Genomic DNA, 14024 nt, shown 5'->3' with positions numbered 1-14024 from the left:
CAGAAAGTAGATATTGACTGGTCTGAGAGCCTGCTTCGTATTCTGGAAGATGGAAACATCACATGACTGCAGTGGAGTTAAACCATCTAAAGCAGAGTTTACACCCACTTTTAAGGGCCTGCAGTAGTTGAGTTAATGGAAGTAAAGGATGCACTGCTTTAACTCAACAGACACAAACGCATTTGAGACATAACCTAGAGAAGTCTGTGAAATTTGTCATTGCTTTAAAAACCCAGTTGCAAAAAAAATAAATTTGTATGGATATATGAATAAAGTACGTACAGAAGAGATGTCAAACAGAATCAAATGTTGCCATGAAAACCAAAAGGAAGTGGATTAAAGCCAAAAGTCATATAAGCTGTAGATTCTGCCTACTTCACTAAACATTAGCATGAAAAATACAAGTTCAAAGCATTTGGAAGATTTTGGTCAAATCATCCTTTGCAATATAAATTATGCACGCAGTGATAATGCTGTGACTATATATCGTACATACATTACGCAGCTCTAATGCATGTTGTAATTCATGAGGATGGCAGATATCGAGAAGTCGACAGGGCCTAAATGTTTTGATGTTCACTTACCCTCCTCTGAAAGATTGTTGTCTTTGGTCTCCTGCTCCATCTGTTGACACCAGCCCTCCATGCGGCCCGTTTCTGCCTGCAGAAGCTTCAGGAACCAGTTCCCGTCTCGGAGGCACGCTGGCGTACTGGAGTGCACACCGTCTCCCTGGGAGCTGCAGTTCCCAGGCTCGAGGCTGGGGTCTGGAGGCGGCAGGGAGGAGGGGTCTAAAGCTGGATCCAGAGTCTCAGGAGGCAAGCTGGATGTCCTTGATGGAGCCGACGTGTGTTTAAGGTGATGCTGTTCCATGGCTTTGTCTTGTCCGTTAGTTGTGGTGCTATTCAGAGTCTGGCTGTTGGTGCAATTGGTTGCGTTTTCTGTGGGTGTGGCATCCTGCGGCTGAGACTCAACCTCTGTATTTTGTCTGGAGGCCATGCTGTTATCCCGACTGAGACTGCAGAGATATGGACAAAAACATCAGCTTCTGACAAACCTAAAGAAGATAATTGGACTTTGGGCCCATACTACGAGTTTGAGGACAGACTGCATTAGAATCCAAAATAATGAGGCATTAAGAGCCCAAAAAGACATGACATATGGGACAAGGCAGTAGAAAAACTGGAAAGAAATGTACTACTGAGCATTAATGTTTATGAAACTGCTGTTACCTGATACAACAGGCAGGAGAAAAAGCAGCAAGTAGTCAAAAAAGATTACAGCAAAAATACTCTGAACAGAACAGAGCTTTGCTGCAAAGCGAACTGCCAGAATCACCAACAACCAAGATGAACTATCAGTAAACCTTAGCTATGGGGGAATAGAGGCTGGAAATACACTACTTACACACACATACACAGGTGTTCATGGAGAAATAAAAATAAAAAGGTTAACATACTGCTCAGCATCAGTATTCTGTGACAATGCGCCAACAAAGACCAGGTGTTAATGCTGATCAGAGCCGTTCCTAGGATGCGATTTACTCCAAATTATGTAAGAAATTGGTTTGTGCCAGGAATCAGATAAAATCTACTTGACCGTTATCTAAAAATGAAGTCAGTGGAAGTACAAGAACTGTAAGGAGCTACCGTACTTAAAAGACAACTATTTCCTATTGAGGCATTTCAGCTGCTCACTCAAGCTTCTACAGCAGATAGGTAGACCTCATCAGGTCCTGGGGAGGTTTTTCATTTACAATTTCAAAGTTGTGTTAGGCTGTTTTGTTGATGATAACCTGATTTAATTAGAAAAATCAAAATAGAATAAATTATCAAAGTAAGATCTCTGAACTTTAAAGCCCTTACTGTTCAGTGGAAATATGTTTTCATCTCACAAGATGCTTATGTTTTCTTCAAGTTTGAAATAATGAAAGAATCGCTACTAGAGCAACAGTCACATTCAGCATCCTGAATCATCATCCATAAACAGTGCAGATGTGAGGCCAAACTGGAACCTATGATGCTCCTCACAGCCTGAACAGGTCAGTTATTTTACAATCACCAAGAGGAAACCAAGTCCATTTTTAGTGATGCGATCAACATTATCTTAAAGAGATTAAGGGTTAGTCTTTGTTTGACACAGTCACAAGGTTTAAATTATCAACTGGCACACTGCTGCATTCAGAATGTTAGAGAATCAAGCTCTTCACCAGGATAAAAAACTAATTACACTAAAGATTTCCCAATAGTTTATCTCTGGACAAAGATATGCAAAACCAAATGTTTATATGGAACTAAAACACCCTGGAAAGAGTCTGGCATATAAATAATACATGACTAATGGAGGGCTGAGATATCTGTTTGCATGTGTAAACAAACAGTTCTGATGGAGGGAAGAAAGCCTAATAAAGTAATCAGGTGGAGCCTCAAAAAAACAGTGTTTGGGAGTAGTACAAAGTTCAGAAACGGCTGTCACACTCAGTGTGACGTCACTTCTGAACGGAAACAATTATTGACCAATCACAGCAAGGAGGATAGAAAGAATGATAATACTTGTTTGTATATTTATAATTATCAAATACATGCAACGCTACTTACGGCCTGCCGTTCTCAACTTGAACGCCAATCGACTGAAACTTCAAAGGTGCAGTCAGAGGTAAGGGCTCCTCTCTCGGGACTGGAAGAAGACAATCCACCTAAGATAACAACAACATTAAAACCTTAGAGGATTGTAGCTCCAAAGGCTTCCAAGTTTGTGTGTGGAAAACCAAAGCAGGCTTACCTGGATTCCAATAGAGGAGAGCTTCCTCTTGGGTGCCGTTGGAGGCTGCTCTAAGCTGGCACCAGGGCTCACGGTGTCATTTTGGGACTGAGTAGATGTTGAGATGGTGGTGGTCGCAACAGCGGTGGAGGAGAGGTCACGGGGGGCAGGAACCGGGGGCCCAGAGCCTGCAGCGAGTGCAGGGCTTACGATTGAGACGAGGGGTTTTGGAGCCTGGGTTCTCTTCAACAGGCTACCCGTACGTATGCTACAGAGACTGTCGGATGAGTTGCTGCGCCCCGATTGGCTGTTGACCTCGCTGCCCCGGTCTTGTTGGTCAAGGTACGTGTCTTGGGCCGACTCAGTGCTGCTCTGCAACGTCACAGAGATGAGGGGCTTTGAGGCGGAGCGAGGTGGAACTGGAGGAGGAGCCTTTCTATTGCTGACTGTTTGTTCACAAGAGAGAAGAAGAAAAAAAAAGAAAGCAGAAATTATTTTAAAAAATCCTTATCTTTTTCAGAGTTAAAAACATTCAGGAAAATTAAACTTGTACAGTTAGATTTAATAAATTAAAATGTGTTTCAATGAGGCTTGTCAGTCAGATTGAAAGTACCTTTTGAAAATATTTATACCACATTTCTGCATCACACTGTTTTTTATTAGTCTGACGTAATATTCAAATGTTAAATGTCATGTTTTCATTATCTGTACGTGCAAAAGTCTCATTAATAGAAATAAAATCTTGTAAAAATCTGAGTGTAATCGATACATATAAAGTGCTTCATTAAGTGACATTGAAATAAGGGAACATTTCATTAATATTCAAATTTATTGATTGGTTCTGCACACAGTTTGGACATATAGGGGATATGAAGGGCCAAATGTTAAAACAGTTGGCATGTCTTCATTGAAAAACTAACCTACACTTTGCCCTTATTACTGCATTTATGAAGTGGTACTGATTGCTACCTCTGTGCTTCTCTGAGATGAGTTTGTACCGATGGTTGTGTTTCACTGACGTCAGTGTGTCTCTTGGGATCTTCTCTTACATGCCACACCTTTATATGCTATAAGCTCTAGGGAGTTTCTTCTGACTTTCCTGTTAACAGCCTTCTTTCATGACCACACACACAAATCTAAGACCTATGTGAATTAATTAAAAAAAGAGTTAGACATCATATTGGATTTTGCGTTACCCACAGCATGAAAAGTTTTGTTAAAAAGTATAAATAGAATAAAAGGGAAACTGGAAAACAGAGAAATTGGATTTAAAAAAAAAAAACTGAGACAACTAGATGTTACTTATCTATGCTTTAAAATAGAACTGAATTTTTAGTAAAACATATATATATATTTCTCTATTACTTTGAAATGCTTCCAATGCAATTATACTATTTCATAACGTAGAAACATTTTTAGACTAAGAGCAGAAAATATTGTGAATCAATTAAATTCAAATCAAAAATACTTCTTTTATGGCAAATGTAAACTTGATGTCATAATCCAAGTATCTTCAAAGAGTTGTTGTGAATGCTGATCTCTTGACATGCAAACAGATTAATTTCCAGGCAGCAGACATGTTAGCATGTGTAACATGTCCTGGATGACAACATGTGCTCTTGGCAAGTACTGCCAATTCCCCTAGTGGGTTAGCAGGATAATGTCTCAAAACTACAGTCCACAATATGAACAGCATGTCTGTTAGGCAGCAGAGCACAGGCTAGCTACCTGAACAAACAGCCTGACTAATTAACACACTCGTATACTAGAGGTTATTCTATGAGAATATCAAACCAGAACACACCTGCTCGGTAACAGACCCATCGCTCACTAGTCTCCTTTTTGAAGGGTCACTCAGTTTGTACATGAACCAGATATTGTACATATATGGTTCCAGGAAGACTTGTACATGAAGCATATATTTCTTCCATTTGATGATGGATGTGTCTGATCTCCAGGGGATGTTCAGTGCTTTAGAGGCTTTATGTATCCATCTCCCTGACTTATACTTTTTAATAATCTTTTTTCTGATTTCCTCAAAGGGTACATTTGTCTTCATGCTGTAATGGTAGCCAGGAATACCGATTAGCCAGTGAACAGCCGTTAAAGTCATAGGTGTCTTTCTAATACAATCAGTAGAGATACAGCCACTCCACTCAGGTGATTTACACTGACCTAATTATAAGACTAGCACCAGTTGGCTGGACCTCTGTTGAATTAGCCCCAGCACAAATACTCATTGTGATTGGGGGGGAAAAAAAATAAACTTGTTTTTTCTCTCATGAGTAAAAACAGCAGGGAATTGTGTTAGATGATGCAGAATTTCCTCTTGTCTTGTAACATTTAGGAGGACGGGGGACAGATGTCACCACAAGTTGATTATCAAAACATTACTAGAACATTAAGAGAATCAAACCAGACCACAACCATCTGGCAGAATACAGGTCTTAAAAACACAAGTAATGGATAAAATACTTGGTTTAAAATAGCTGACCAGGCAATTTAAATTACTTTTGCTAAAGATTGAAAATTTTGTGGTAATTTTCGCCAGTAGCAGCTTCCATCTAAATAGCAAACCAACACCCTGTAATTCTGAGAGAACTGCACTTCCATCAGCAGCCAGTGACGCAAAGTACCAGTAAGGCCCTCATTAAATACCACTAACATACACAAACACGACTCTGGAATCCAGGTCATGCAATTCAAGTACTGCAAGCTTCTCTGGTCTGCAGTCAGTCTAGTCTCACAAAACTCCACTTCTCAAGGACACAAGATAACATTTATTCCAAATGAATGAGGCGTTTCATACAGAACTTAGAGCACAGATTGATAACATTCCTCTTGTTGAAGAATGTGGCCAAGTAACTTTGAATGACTGTTACATTTGGTGTCTACAAGCACACACTTTATCAGGGAAACGCATCAGCTTCTGAAACCGTGGACCTCTATCAGCAAGACATCTCACCATTATTCATCAAGCTCAAACACTGAACACCTTTTGGGTGTGTAATATAATTCCCTCCACTTAAATCAATATGATGCAGACATCAACATCTACGTCTAGGATAAGATGGATGTAAACATGACTTGCAGTATTGTGTCAAAATGAATCTATAAGCATTGGCTCTTGTTACAATTTATATTTTCAGGGGCCCAAATACTTTTTCATATCTTTTTCACATCTACCCAACACTTCAGTGTGCATGTGATGTTGACATTTCCATTAACATGTCTTTACTGAACAAAAATAAAATAACTTCAAGTTGATATTTTAAAATGAAATTCAAACAGGCTCACCTCTGAGTTTATTTAGATATTTTTTCAATTAATAAAAACTGAATTTGAGGTTTAAAAAAACTGGTTGTGAGTTTCCATTGAAGCACCAAATTAAGTAACGCAGGTTCTTGCTGGAGTGACTCAGTAAAAATTTGAATGAGGCTAGTATATGAGAAGAGGTGGTAGGCCAGCCTCTTTCCAACATTTGTTTGTTTTACTCTGCAGACTGACAGGCCGTGGGAATCAGGTGAAAAGATTAAAACAGGGACTCTTTCAGACTGGAAGTACATTAAGGACAAAAGAGGCAGCGTAAACATATTTTAGCCTTGTCTGACTCGTTAACTGCAGAAGTTTGCTTTAGAAAGAAAATATTTTCAAAGGCTTTTGGCTCTAAAATGATCTTAAAACAACCAGAACAGATACAAAGTCTGATGAAAACATAATCCTATGGTGAAGACATGGAACAAAAGGTACACTGAAATATGCTTCACTGCATTTATAAAATTACTGGTCAGGATCAAATGATTGAATACAGGCAAAAAGGCCTTTGATGGGATAAAGTTACACATCAATGCTTTTCCCAGCTATCTTGAATGCAGCGTTACCGTCATGCCTAGCTTTCATTTTTTTAACTTGAGAAAAGCCTCAGCTTAGCAACACATGAATATAATGGTAAAGCTAATACACAGTAAAGCTAGGAGAAAGGCAGACAAACATCTACAGCATTTAAACATATCTCACTTCTCCTTTTAATGTTCATATTGCTTCAGACAGCCTGCATCATAAATCAGCTTCCTATAAAAAAATTAGACCAAGTACTTGTGTTTTCCATTGAAAACTGCAAATCAATAACATTCCACACAATACTGAATTTACTCTGTATTCTTATTTATACGTCAAATCCAAAAATTTATATGTACAATATTATCATAGTACTCAAATAAATTTTAATTAGCAGTCTGGTGCTTTTCTAAATGACAGCAATTAGACAACTTTATACAGATTTGGTTTGAATTGTTAGTTAACATGATACTGTGTCATTTTTATCATGAAAAAAGAATTAATCTAGGATGTGTTGTATATTTGTGAAACTTTTGTTCAAGTTTCACAAATATAAAACTGCTGTAGTTCAGCAGAACAGTGAATGATTTTACAAGGTGTTGAAGAGCATTTTTAAAATAAAACACATTATGTGCAAAATAAACTAACCTTTCAAAATAAAATCTCCCTTTTAAAAATGCTTCAGTGTTTAATCCTACACCATGATATAATAGAAAGCTGCAAAAGGTTCAATCTTGATCACTGTTAAAATGTCGGATCCGGTTTTTTATGCCTTTTTGGACACCTTTCTGTCTTGGATATCGATACAATAAAACCATTTTAAACCGCATCCTGGATTTGCGTTTTGATCAGCTGGCGTGTCAACAAAGATTCCCCTATTCAGCCGCTCGGCGACTTTATCTGACAGTCGCTAATATAATTGTTCAGACCCCCTCCGAAATCAAAGCACAGTTGAACAGGTTATACACATTACGTTAGGGTCAGGGCTGCATGTCCTTTATTAGCAGGATTCAATTATTGTGGAGAGAACGCTACGTTCGTGAGAAAACATTGCTATCTTGAAACATTACTTGAAATGAGACACATTTTTTCTTGTTCTAAGTCTTTATTGAAGTTCAAAACAAAAGGTACACATTGTACAACAGCTGAAAATCTGAAGAATTAAAAGAAGTAGCCCACTTTGGTTTGTTGATAGGGTGACGGTGACGTCATCGGCCAAAATGATAATTTTTAATATCTCGAAAACCAAAGTTGCACAAACGAAAATTTCAACTGCACAAACCTGAAAACGGAGCACTAACGAACTAGCCCACTTTGGTTTGTTTTGGCGCAAGATGGGGTGACGGTGAACTCTAGATGACCTAAAAAATAATTTTTAATATCTCAAAGACGAAAGCTGCACAAACGAAAATTTCAACGGCACAAACCTGCACAAACGGAGCACTAACCATTCAGACTATTTGCTGAATTTTTTGACGTGGGTGGGGTGTCAGCTTCACACAGCTATTAAACAGTATTTACATGTGGATAAATGGCCAAATCACATTAAAATCTATTTGGTTTCCCAGATATCCGGCTACATATGGATTAGGCGTTACACTTCCATAATGATAATGATTAGGACATCTGTACATTTTTATTTCATTCATCTGTCACAGAAATCTCAACTGATTTACATGATGATCATACCAGTCCATGTCTATGTTTTGTCTTATGTTAATTTATTAAGAATGTCTCATATATATATAATCTCATGCCTTCTGGTATAGTAACTATGACATTTGTTTCTTAATTCAATAGAGGTTTGCATCACAGCTAAAAGCTATATATGGATGTAAAATGAACAGGCTGCCTGGAATTCTTGTACATGCCATTAGTGCTGGAAAAGGATGACTCCTTCCTGTACACGGCTAATGGCATGATGCTCATCACTAAGACATCTGCAGCTGAAACTACAGTTGGTTTGACCATTCAGTTTAGAGATTACCTCATCAATGAGTCTGGGAGGAAGAGGGTGTAAAACTGTGGAGGATGACTCACAGTCTATCCATGGTAATACACAGGCTGGCTCTGGATTAACATGAACACACCCTGTAACTACAACGAAGCTTCAAACCTGATTTCATGACATCCAGCACCCTTGTTATATCTCTAGTATTTTAGCCCATCTCTGCAAATGTAAAATAATCTTGTTTCAGTGTGGATGTGGAGTTTTGATGCACACAACAGCTTGTTTAAGGTGATTTTTCTTAAAAGCCCTCTGAAGAGTCTTAAGAGCTAAATTACACTACAGTAATCAGATGAATTATCTATTGTGTTCCTATAAACTGACTAGAACGTAGCTGCTGCATGAAAATGGCACACGTCTCTAAACAATAGATGCACAAATCGATCAGCCAGACCAGAATTGGACAATTTCCCCTTGAATGGCTGTGGGAAAGTTTTCCCTCCATCAATAAAATGAATCTAAAAACTCAAACCTACTGCCTGTGTCAGAGAACATAGATATTTTTTAAAAATCCTCTTAAATGTTATAGTATTTAGGGGAGGGGGGAATAATCAAAAGAAAATAACTGGTACTGGCCTGGGAAAGCATAATCAGTGACTCTTTATTGTAAACCCATAGTCACTCACCTGGTGTCAGCAGCTGAATTGAACTCTTTAAATGTTTATGCTCAAATTAGTCACTGCATCTACTCACCCTAAATGAGACATCATGTAGAATTAATAAATACTTATGTCTACTTTTGATTATAAACCCCCAGGGAGTCTAAAACAGAACGTTACTTGCTAAATGGAAATAAAATTAAGTACAATGCCGTTTGGACTTTGAACAGAGATTAACTGATGAATACAGCAAAATGTAGCCGTGGCTTCTTTCGGGTCATTGGAAACATCACCGTCATATAATTACACCAAACGCATCGGAAAAAGCGATTTACTTAACCTAAAATCTATTCTTAACTCAAAAAGGAAAAAGCTGGAATGAAACGAATATCCAGTAAAATAACCCTGAAGCTGTTTCCTGTTATTCCGGAATTTCTTTTCCCCGTTACTTTGGATGATAGTTCAGTCGTAATTGAACAGCTTTGAATAAAGATAATCCATTTCCTCAAACTAAACCGTGGTAGTGCAGTGTGACTGCTATAATAAACGGATTGATTATTAATTTTCCTGGATGACTGCCACGTTCATACCCGGACAGTTCACATGATAGCTCCGCCGGTTAGCATTCACTGTTAGCCGAGAGATGCTCGCCGCAGCGTGCTACCCACACCGGGCATTTAACGGTGTAATGGCCCGAGGCATTATGTGATATGATACGGGCGTGGAAACCACAAAGAGAATGCTTTTAGTCTCACTGCCATTACTCTTGCCAGTAGCAGCCACATTACCACCTCTCAGCCTCGCCTGCCGCACACAAACGATCCCAGTTTTTCTAATCCTAACCGCTTTCTTCATCCACAGCAGCTAGCTACCAATACCATCAACGTTAGCTCGGGTTAGCTTGCTGTTGCTAGACAGTCGACAACAAGTAACAGTCCGAACAGTAACGGTTAGAAGTGATAAATTACATAAAATCTTACTGTGCTGTTGGTAGCTCTGAAATCCTTATTTTCTGTTCATTCATCAGCAACAGACGGCAGACGGTGCCCCGCTGTTGGATACACAACGACGGCGTAAAGAAAAGATTTGTGGTGCACGCCCTTAACGCTGACTATTGGAGTCCACGCTGTTGGTGGCTGAAGTCCGACAACGATTGGATAGAGGCGAAGCTTGAGGTTATCAAAGATGAAGGTGATTGGCTTACGCGTCAGCGTTACGTTGTTTGTGTGAGCTTGTTAAGGGTAGGTGCGTTGCATTTCGAGAGCGACGCCGCGGGAACTGAATCCAGTCTAGACGCAAGAAAAACAACCTCGGATCCAGGCTTTTGTGGTCTATTGTTACCTCGGACAACAAAGCAACTCTCGATTTGAGACATTTCTGTTGTGTTGTATCCAAAATATATAAATAAACATGGGAGTCGTTGCAAAAAAATGAATTGTGAAAAACATCCGTGGTTACTGCAAAACCAAGTAATCTACAATCTGAAAAACGGAAAAATATTTTTCAGCATTTATTATTTGAATATAAATAAAATCAGAAATATTTTAATAAATATTTATTGTACATTATCTTAATATCATGACGATAATATGCATGATGGTACATCCTGGTCATCTTTCATATCAGGATCATATTTCTAAAAAACCCCCCAAAAAACCAAGAGGATCATATTTCTGCTCTCACTAGTTAGCTTCTTTCCTCCATGTCAGGGTGATAGACGTTGATGAATGAAACCCTCTGTGCATGATGAGCAGCTTCCTTGTCTTGGTAGAGGTGGATCTTTTTTTGTTCATGATATTATTCTAACAGGGTATCTGATGACTGACAGGGTGTAGGCGTGTGTGTGTGTGTGTGTGTGTGTGTGTGTGGGGGGGTCCTTTCAGGTGATTTTTTTAGGATCTGCTTTACATGGTGAATTTCTCACAGTGTCACTGTGTCTATTCATCTGTGGGATCTTGAACATCTGGTATGTTTAATTCTTAGTCATTCAACCCTTTCTGTTATAATCATCTCACCAATTTAGATAACATTTGACCAACTCGAATTGATGTTTCAGTGTCCAAGGTGAATGTTGTTAGGTGAGCCAGTTTGTTGATGTAATGCTCATTCTTGGCATACAGCTTGATGCGATTCATAGCATGAAGTTGACATCCACAAACACTGCTGCTCCCAGTTGGTATAATTTTCAACCATCATCAACAAGTAGACTTTCATAAGGCTAGTAGACTTTCAGAAGGTGCTGTATTAGTTAGCCGGGCCATGATGATTCAGTCATGATCTTATATGTCAGCTGTGAGGTACCACTCAGATGGTGTTGTACAGAAAAATATATAAATAGACAGATGTCATAACTGAGAGTTGCCACAAATTTCTTTTAGGAGAATGCAGAAAACTAATATTGACTTCCGATACATTGCAGCTTTTTACATTCTGTTACTGTAAGCTTTATTATTTAAGGAAGTTGATCCCTCATTCTATCATGCAGCTTAACACAAATGTATTTTTTCATCCTTTATTATATAATTTACATTGTGCATGTATGTGTATATCCCAAATGGGATCACACACAAGAAGCCTGTTTTTTTTTTAAACTCAGGACTACTGCACTTAAAGGTCCTCCTCCAAGTGGTACTCACTTGTGTTGGAGCTGTAGCTGTAGCCTACAGCAGTGGGCGGTGGTGTCTCTGAGTCCACTGAAGTCGTGTCTTCATCCTGGGAACAGCCCGCCTGGATTGCCCGCAGGTAACTGTGACTGCGAGAACGGAAGCACGTGGGAGCAGGCAAATCCAGAGCCTCGACTGCCTTTGATTCCCCCTCACAGTATGGTAACGAGTGTCCACAGCCCTGAGCGAATACCTGAAAGAACGTGTGCAGGCTGACGCACTGAGGGCAGAGGGCAAACTAACAACCATACACAGGCAGATTTATGCTCACATGGGGTGGGAGTGGGACTGGGGGATCCCGATCTAACATAAAGATAAGTCGCTGAAAAAAGGTTTTCACATAGGTTAAACATAGGTGAAGCAGAATCTTTAAAGTTCACTATTTGTGCTGGATATAGTTGTATGTGGATGAAATAAATGAGTGATTCTGAATGTATGACTTGAGTCACCCACACTGAGGACAAAAAATAAATTGAGTTTAAAATAAAACCGAAGGAGAAGGAAAATATTATAAAAATAAGGTATTATTTCCTATTTCTAACCGTTAGCATTTAGGGTAAACTTGCTGTAGTCTGTATTATGTCATTTAAACTGTCACAGATTTAAAACGTAGCAGGATAGTGCAGACTTTTTAAAAAGAAGCTTTGTTAAAAGGTTATAATCAGTTAATATCTTAGTGGCAGTAAATAATTCTCTGAGTATAATTATTTAGCAGTTAGCTGAGCCTGAAGCCTTAAGGGCGCCAAGACCAAGGAAGGCTTCTCCTTCCTAAAATAACTTCTACTTCATAATTACGATTTAATGTGAATGGAATAAATTTTTATTTTATCCCTTAAGCTGTCTTCACATTTGGATTGGATGGTTATTTGCAGAGATTTTGATTATTATTTCCAAAAGAAATGAAGGTAGAAAGCGGTGCTGCATCAATTACCTTCCTATGTCAAATATATACTGAAAATGAAACAAGTTAAGGATTTCCAGGCAAAGTAGCAGTCTTATAAAAATAAGTAAAGCATTGTAACGATGCAAAAATGATCATAATGGTTTTGGTAAGCACTGTATTGTTGATTTTTACGCTGTCTTGAGCTACTCGGACCAGAAATGCTTTACATGTTTTGTTCTCGGTATGTTAGATAAATGTTGATGCATTGGCACCTATTTCCACTCCCGACGTAAATAATCTTTAGAAAAAAACCAAAACAATAACCTCCAATTCAAAGTGGCAATGCTTTAAAAGTTAGTAACATACTAGTATGAAACGCAGTGATATTTTTAGATTAGAGTTGCTTAAGATGGTAGAAGTCTGCTTTAGTGTTTATTGGCTTCCCTAAATCTAGCCAGCTAATCTGGAGGTGTGCAAAATGAATGACATGATGAGATTTATCAGTGTGAGGAAAAACATTTGCTTATCACCTTTTGATGGAACTTCACTTTAAATACTCTCTCTTATAGAGAAATAGTCATTTTGTTGTTTGTAAGGTTAATGATAAAATAAAATCATGATTTCATTTCATGTTCTCCTAAAAATAGCCTGTCTTTCATTGTGAGAACAAGTTGAGATATCTGGAGCTATGCCAAGTCTTTTAAAAATATTCTTTTCTCTATGCAAAGAATTTCAGTAACATAAATAAATAACTTGTAGGATTTTTTATTTGGAGGGGGGATAATAAATTCCTCATAATATTTGACTTCACATTTATTCAGATGTATATAAAAGAATAACAGAATGACTGACTTTACCTTCATCTCAGGATAACCTGATTCTTTCAATCATTGCCCAGTTTATGCAAAATATGTCCAAATATAGCAACATTTTTGCTTCTCTGCAGTTCTATTTTTGTTTCAACTGATCATATTCAGCATTCAAGCCAAACTCTGGATGAAGTTGTCCAGTTATCCAGGTAATATATTTTAACAATCTGCAAATGTTCTTTGAGCACTTTTGTTATTGGGCATATTCAGAAACTATTGGGTGTTTGAATACTAGTGTTTAACTGAAACAACATTCATATATCTTGAATGTTTATACATTTTGTCACATTACAATCTTGTATAATATTTATATTTTATGCACTGGAACAACAGAAAGTGTTGCAAACATTTTAAGTGAAAGATATAGGACTTGAGGTTTTACATTTTTAATCTGAAAAGTGTGGCTTG

The 14024-nt window shown here is 38.2% G+C and overlaps 1 protein-coding gene across 2 annotated transcripts in view; it reads right to left on the bottom strand.

Annotated features, from left to right (window-relative positions):
• dlgap4a (discs, large (Drosophila) homolog-associated protein 4a) overlaps positions 1-14024 on the bottom strand; it is a 31048-nt gene that overhangs the window by 4431 nt on the left and 12593 nt on the right. For both annotated transcript variants that reach the window (XM_044130635.1, XM_044130637.1), the window contains 4 exons: positions 11838-12057; positions 2779-3203; positions 2595-2692; positions 585-1015 (listed from right to left, as the gene is read on the bottom strand). In XM_044130635.1, the coding sequence (XP_043986570.1) occupies positions 585-1015; positions 2595-2692; positions 2779-3203; positions 11838-12057 (1174 nt within the window). The remainder of the gene's footprint in view (positions 1-584; positions 1016-2594; positions 2693-2778; positions 3204-11837; positions 12058-14024) is intronic.

This window comes from Gambusia affinis, linkage group LG01 (genome assembly GCF_019740435.1).
Source record: "Gambusia affinis linkage group LG01, SWU_Gaff_1.0, whole genome shotgun sequence".
Taxonomy (NCBI): Eukaryota; Metazoa; Chordata; class Actinopteri; order Cyprinodontiformes; family Poeciliidae; genus Gambusia; species Gambusia affinis.
The sequence above is the reverse complement of the archived record's forward strand: the minus strand, read 5'-3'. Positions and strand labels throughout refer to the sequence as shown.